This window comes from Lethenteron reissneri, chromosome 65, assembly GCF_015708825.2.
Source record: "Lethenteron reissneri isolate LAM-NWPU_2019-01 chromosome 65, ASM1570882v1, whole genome shotgun sequence".
NCBI classification, from domain to species: Eukaryota; Metazoa; Chordata; class Hyperoartia; order Petromyzontiformes; family Petromyzontidae; genus Lethenteron; species Lethenteron reissneri.
Window position 1 is genome coordinate 13087382 of NC_083843.1, and position 7483 is coordinate 13094864.

General features: G+C 52.2%; 1 protein-coding gene across 1 annotated transcript in view; it reads left to right on the forward strand.

The window, feature by feature from the left end:
• LOC133359479 (bifunctional 3'-phosphoadenosine 5'-phosphosulfate synthase 1-like) overlaps nt 1-543 on the forward strand; it is a 12624-nt gene extending 12081 nt beyond the window's left edge. Inside the window, exon 12 of the mRNA XM_061577896.1 lies at nt 523-543. Within this exon, the coding sequence (XP_061433880.1) occupies nt 523-543 (21 nt within the window). The remainder of the gene's footprint in view (nt 1-522) is intronic.
• The last annotated feature ends 6940 nt before the right edge of the window (nt 544-7483 follow it).

Below are 7483 nucleotides of genomic sequence, written 5' to 3' on the forward strand. Positions count from 1 at the left end.
GGATCATTTTTTAGTATCTAGACCAATACAATACACACTGCCAAGTTGTTGAATACATTTCAGAGTACTTGGTGTCGTTGATGTTAATATGGATAAACATATCATGTACAGTATATATACACACACGCAAATACAGACACGCACATTTTTATTCTGCGTGTGATGTGTCGATATCACATAGCAGCCAAATAAATCATTCCACTTCTGTAGCTGGGTTCATTCATCAAGTGTAGCACAGAGATCGTAGGTCAGAATAAGATAAATGGCCTTCTGTGGTACCCTGGCCTGCCATTGGTCAAGAACAAATAGCGCGCACACACACACTCACAGCGTTTACCTTGACACACTTTTCAGGAACAGAAGTTTGAGTTTTGAGACCACAACTTTGCAAATCAACATGTGTGCAAACAGAGAGGGAGAGAGAAAAAAAAATCTCCCCCCGTTTATTACTTCACTGCACAAATTGAATCCTGTAATGAAAATGATCGTTTCTCGAAGACCACAAATTAATTGTCTTGGTAGGTGGGAAGCATCGAAGCATAGGCGAAGTTTGACTTTGACAATTGTTCGCTTTGTCCCTCACATTAGAAATCGCGGGTGCATGTAATTTACTTGTTTTTAATCGTTATTGTAAACTATAGAAAATACATTAATAAAGATATCAAACTTCTTTTGAAGCTTTCGTGACTGCAGGAATCACGATTTGCTTCTTTCGGTAAAGTCACGTAGAAAGAAAATAAATGAAATAATAGAATACAACGTTTCGATTGCAACACAAGCAACCGTCATCAGGTATAACAACATTTTAGAGAGAGACAAAACACAGACACGAGACACAGACACGGAGACACACATACATTCAGAGTACTTGGTGTCGTTGATGTTAATATGAATAACATATGTACAGTATATACAACACAGAGACATCCAACATAGACACACAGAGACCCAATGCTCTGTGTCGAGGCCTTAAATAGAGAGAGAGGGGGGACAGAGAGAGAGAGGTGGGTTCTGCTGGAGCAGAGAAATTAGCATGTCAATGAAAGACCCTCAAGACTGGTACATTTTAGAGAGAGTTGTGTGGAAATCCACCCCGAAGCGACCAGGGGAGAGAAAGAGCGAATGGACCTGCTTGTGTGTCTGTCTGTGTGTCTTCGTGTTTATGTTTTGTCTCGCTCTCAAATTTAGTTCAACCTGATGACGGTTGCTTGTGTTGAAATTGAACGTTGTATTCTATTATTTAATTTATTTTCTTTTTACTTGACTTTACCGAAAGAACCAAAGGTAATTCCTGCAGTCACGAAAGCTTCAAATCAAGTTTTGAACCACCTCTACGGGGAGGATGTAAGTTTGTTTTCCTCTCTCTCTCTGTGTCTCTGTTTGTCAAATTTCATACTTAACTTCAATTTTGCAATCTTGGAGATGTTAAACAACCAGGCTATGTGTTAACTGTGTGTTAGCCGACTCTCTGTGTTGCATTAATTACATTTCCCAAAAATTGGCAACATTTTGTATTCTCAAACTGACTATTTCTCTCTCTAAAATGTACCAGGCTCTCATAGGTCTATTTGCTCTTTCTCTCCCTGGGTCGCTTCGGGGTGGATTTCTACACAACCATCTCTAAAATGTACCAGTCTTGTTGGGTCTTTCATTGACATGCAAAATTTTCTGCTCCAGCAGACCCACCTCTTTCTCTGCCCCCCCTCTCTCTCTCTATTTAAGGCCTCGACACAGAGGCATTGGGTCTCTATGTGTCTATGTCGTGTGTCTCTCTCTGCGTTGTCTCATCTCGCTTGTGTGTCGGTCTGTGTGTCTCCGTGTCTGTGTTTTGTCATTCTCTCAAATTTAGTTCTACCTGATGACGGTTGCTTGTATTGCAATCGGAACGTCGTATTCTAATATTTAATTAATTTTTTTCTCCGTGATTTTACCGAGAGAACCAAAGAGTAAAGGTATCAAGTTTGGACGAGGGGTTGTCCCTCCCCCTCGCGTGCCACCCCACCCCTCCCCTCGCGAACTCTGCCCATGCGTCAAAGCAGCAAAGGCTTCGATAGAATACACAGGGGGACGCAATGTGGAAATGTGCAGAATTACAGTTTCGTGAAATGAAACACATTCCCCAAGAACTCTTACGTGAAACGGACCACGTGTCTGTGGCCTCCCTTTTACAATTGTAGGGATTATTACGGGAGAAACGGCGGACAACAAACACAGGGGTGTCGGCACTCACATACACGGGTGGTCACACCGACGTCCGCATCCGTTATTGCCCACGCCCCCAGCCCTCGGAGGTGATCCCTATAAAAGGTGGAGACCCAAAGAGCTCGAGGCAGTTCGACACGAAGCTGACCAGTGAAGATCCAAGACTCGGAGATTAGGCCCTGGGACTCCCCGGTCTCGCCGTCCTTATAAGGGCCGAGCCGGGTAAGCCAGCGGCGCGGCCCAAAAGCTTCCAGACCGCTGCCCTTATCAGGGCAAGGCTGGTTAGCTGGTGCCGAGATCTGTGCTTGCCAGGGCCAGATCAGTCAGCCTCCCGTAGCCCAGTAGAGGAGGACTGGGAACAGGACAGAGGGCTTAGTACTAGGGTGGGTTTCCCATAGTACGGGTGAAAGGGGCCGATACCCCTTCAACTATTGTGCCTGTCCCTGGGTTAATAAACAGAGTGTGCCTCAACTTCGACATCGTCTCCTCGAACTTACTACACAATGTTGCAATAGGAATCACCAGGCAACACGAGGATGCAGTGTCCCTCCCCGTGTTGCTGCTCCTGCCAGTGGCTTCTTAAAGCCTCGGAACACACGAGGGGACAACAACAGCTACCGTTTACACGTGTCAGTTTTTTTGTTTTATCACACACATCATATCAATCAGATTATGTAGAGGAAAAACAACATATCACAATCCAAGGTTTAAATGAAAATATTGGGATATAATAATGATATAAGTTTCCAAAACATTTTAACGTTATTATTTTATACAGTTGGACTCATAAAAGCCAGAAGAGTTGTTGTTCTGACTCCAAACGATGAGAAACCTGTTCAGTGAAATATAGTTTGATAACGTTAAAGCAGAAAGAAACTGTGCTTGTGTAGGGGTGTTAAAGAGAAGGCCCGTTATGCATGGCAGCCTATGGAAAACAAACACAGTGGGCGGGGCTACGTAAGTGCACGAGCAAGTGCCCTCTACGACGTCCGAGCCAGACACCCTGGGGGGGGCTGGTTCGAACGTTATGATCCCCCGGGGCCCCACCCCTCAGGGAGGGGTTGGGTATAAAAGGGGATGTTGAAAGGGCTCAAGAGTTATGTTTAAGCTAAGGGAAGAAGATTGAAGACGTCTTAGATAGAGCCCTGGACTCCCCTGGTTCGATGTCCTTTTCAGGGCCGGACAGGATTGAGCCAGCGGCGTGGTCCCGAAAGCCAGAGCCGGTGCTCTTGTAAGAGCTGGTCTGGAACTCCGGGTACCGGGCCCGACTTACCAGTGTCGGGCCAGTTAGCCTCCCCTAGCCCATTAGTGGAGGATTCGGGGCTAGGACAGAGTTAGCTAGGGATGTATCCCGAGTTATACGGGTGAGGGGGCCGATACCCCCTCGAGTGTGTATATGCCCACTGTCATATTGTGAATAAACATACGTGTGCCTCAACCTCGGCGTCAAGCGTCCTCACCGGTACTTCAACTGGTGTCAGAAGTAATTCGAACATGGACACGCGGAAAACAGCGCGGGCCAAAGTACCGCAGGAGGAAGACACTGCCGAGATCGTCGAGCCCGAGACGGCTCCACAAGACAAGGTGCAGCCGGGGCCTGACGCCTCCTTACCGGGGCATCGAAATGAAGAGGGGCCGCAGCCAGACGCGTTACGGCTGGCTCACGGGAGGCTGGCGGAGCTGCTGTATGCCGCTGCCGCCACGCTGGAGACCATCACGCGACTAGGGGCCGGTGATCCAACACGGGGCGAGGCGAGCCAACGACCAGGGCGCCTTCCCGCCATTTCGGAGCAGTCCGAATTTGAAATTCCCGCCATCGACGCTACAGCTGTTCGGGGCGTGGCCAGCCTAGACATCCACTCCGACATCGCCGTCGCTGAAGCTGCAACGTCATCACAACCGCGACAGGCGATCCCATCGGCCGCTCGCACCGACGCACAGCCGAGTGGTGGTGACATCAGCCTGCGGGAGTCTACAACGACCGCTGCGCTTCATCAGAGACTGCCCCCGCTGAAGGAGTTCATCGGCGCGGAGGGGGACTGGGCCGGTTTTCGCCGACGTTTCCTCGCCCATCAGGAGATGGCGAAATGGTCCGATGAGGAGGCTCTCTGCGCGCTGTCGGCGCTCCTCGACGGCGACGCGCTCGCCGCCCTCACATCGGCGCCGAGAGAGAAGCGGTCTACGTTACCGATGGCACTACAGCTGCTGGGCGGGGTCTATGGACCATCGGCTGAATGCCGACAGCAATTTTACGACCGCAAGCGGGGTGAGAAGGAGTCGCCCCTAGCATATCGGACGAGCCTCCTGGCGATGGCTAAGTCGGCCTTCCCTCGTATGGACGACGACGGCGTGGATGCTATGATCACGGAGAAAATCCTCCTCCTGGCTGACGACCTTGACATCGCTGTGGTCGCGCAGGAGGACGCGGAGATGACATCGCTCCAGGCGGCAAGGCTCCTCCACGCCAACCTCCTGTCGCTCCGGCGGAAAGCCAGCAGGGCATCGGCGGGGCGTGCGGTGGCTGCAGCCACCCTTCCGACGGAGGAGCTCTACGCCGTCGACCACCGACGGCAACAGGCGACGGGAGCACGGTCGGGCCGGGACGGGTCGGGCCGTTCCGACCATCCGTCACCTCCGACGGCGCTCCCGCGGTGTTTTAACTGCGGCGTCCGGGGCCACGTCGCCTCGGGGTGCCGCTCTCCTCGTCAGCGCGGGACGACACCTCAACGGGACGACGGGCCTCATCACAAGCTCCACCATCATAACCCGGCGAGTCGCGGCACCCCACACGTTTGGCCCACACACACGCCCGTCACGCACTCAAACACCGCAACGAGAGGGGGGCCGATATCGCGCACCATCGCACCATCACGCACCACTCCGTGTACTCATATCGAACCTGGCCAGTGGTCCGTGCTGGCCGATCGTGTGATAGCCGCATCGTCGGGGTCGTCGGCCGTTGTGGGGCACATCGACGGGGTTGAAGTGCGCATCCTGGTCGATACGGGAGCATCGGCGACCATTATTTCGGAGTTAATTTACAATATTCTCCCTGTCCGGAGCCGTCCTTTGATGCCTGTTAACGTACCATTCTATGCGGCTAATGGGGGCTCACTTGGCATCATCGGACAAATTCGTGCCCAAATTTGTATTGGGGAAATTAAATTGTCTGGGCCGATTTTTGTTTCCTCCTCGCTGGCGGTTTCGTGCCTGCTGGGGACGGACTTCCTGGCCAAAATGCCGATTAGGATATTTATCGACCAGGGATGTATTGAGCTCCCGTCGGGCAGACGTTTGGCGTTTCTGCCATCGCCAGTTACGACTCGGACGGCGTTCGCGACGGTGCCGGCATTCGTAGAGAGAACGGTGCGCGTCCCTCCGGGGGCGCAAATGTTGATTCCTTTGAAACTTCGGCGGCCCTTCGCTAAGGGTACCGGGGCCCAAGGGGTTCTGTTGGGGCCATCTAGGGCCGGGGTTAGTGGACCTCATTTACTTCCGGCCCAGACCATAGTAAGAGGGGACGGTGAACCCTTCATCGCGGTCCTCAATGTGGGCTCGCAGGCGGTGGTGGTCCCACAGGGGACCGTGCTTGCTCACGCATCGCCGGTGCCATGTGAGGAACCCGTCACAAATCACGTCAGCGTTGTCCCTGCGTCGCGACCGCATTCGGACAGCGATGAAGGGTGGCTCGAGGCGCTTTGTGCGGGATCGACGGACCTGTCAGATTCAGAGCGTCAACAACTTAAAACACTACTGCGGGAATTTTCCGACGTTTTTAGTCGGAATAAATACGATTTGGGTTGTACTCACCTGCTGTGTCACCATATTGACACGGGTGACAGCGCGCCAATTCGCCAAAATCCGTTTCGGTTGAGTCCCGCCGAAAAGGACCATGTCAAATCGGCTATTGATGACATGTTGGCCGCCGACATCATTTCTCCGTCCACCAGCCCTTGGGGAGCGCCGATTGTCCTGGTTAAAAAGCAGGACGGATCGTTGCGGTTTTGCGTTGATTTTCGGCGCCTTAACAAAATTTCGGTTGCCGACGCATACCCGCTCCCTCGGATGGATGAATCGCTGGACGCCTTGGCGGGAGCGCGATTCTTTTCCACACTCGATTTACTTTCGGGATTCTGGCAGCTTCCTCTGGACGATGATTCAAAGCCTAAAACTGCTTTCCGTACACCGCACGGCCTGTTCCAATTCAACCGGTTGCCGATGGGCTTACACTCAGCGCCGGCAACTTTCCAGCGTTTGATGGAATTGGTTTTGGCTGGATTGCAATGGGAGTCGTGCCTCATTTATTTGGATGACGTTATCGTCTTTAGTAAAACTTTTGATGAACATCTCCAGAGGTTGCGGGCGGTTTTCCTAAAAATGCGGGCTGCTAATTTGAAATTCAAACCCCAAAAATGCCATTTGTTGCGCGATTCGGTGCGTTATTTGGGGCACATCGTGGGACGCTCAGGTATTGCTACCGATCCCGCCAAAACGCAGTGTGTCAGCTCCTGGCCGACTCCCACCTCGGTGGGAGAGGTCAGGAGTTTCATTGGGTTCGCGTCGTATTACCGACGGTTCGTCGCTGATTTTGCGACAATTGCAAAACCCCTGCACGCTTTAACATCTAAAGGGGTTCGGTTCCACTGTGGTCAAGAGGAGGAGGCTGCTTTCTGCTCCCTTCGGGACGCCCTGGTAAAAGCTCCTCCCTTGGTTTACCCAGATTTTTCTAAGCCCTTTTTGCTCGACACCGATGCGAGCAACACTGGTATTGGGGGTGTGCTTTCCCAGGTGGTTGATGGCGTGGAACGGGTGGTCGCGTACGGTAGTCGGGTGTTGTCTCCTGCGGAGCAAAGATATTGTGTCACCCATAGGGAACTGTTGGCAATTGTCTATTTCATCCAACAGTATCGCCCATATCTGTACGGTCGGCATTTCACCGTCCGCACAGATCATGCGGCACTACAGTATGCCCTGCGAGTTCAACAACCATCGGGACAGTTGTCTCGATGGTTGGAGGTTCTCCAGGACTTTGATTTTGAAACCACCTACCGTAAGGGCGTTCGCCATACGAATGCGGACGCTCTGTCGCGCATGCCAACCACCTCCGAATGTGCATGCCTCCTGGGGTCGGGATGTTGCAGGCCTTCAGGGGACGCATCGGTTCCGGTCTTGGCAGCCACCGACGACGACGAAACATTAGTTACTAATTCGATCGAACAACAGGGAAGAGATTCCCTGTTGGGGTTGCCCGTCACTGAATGGGGGCGCCTCCAAATGGAGG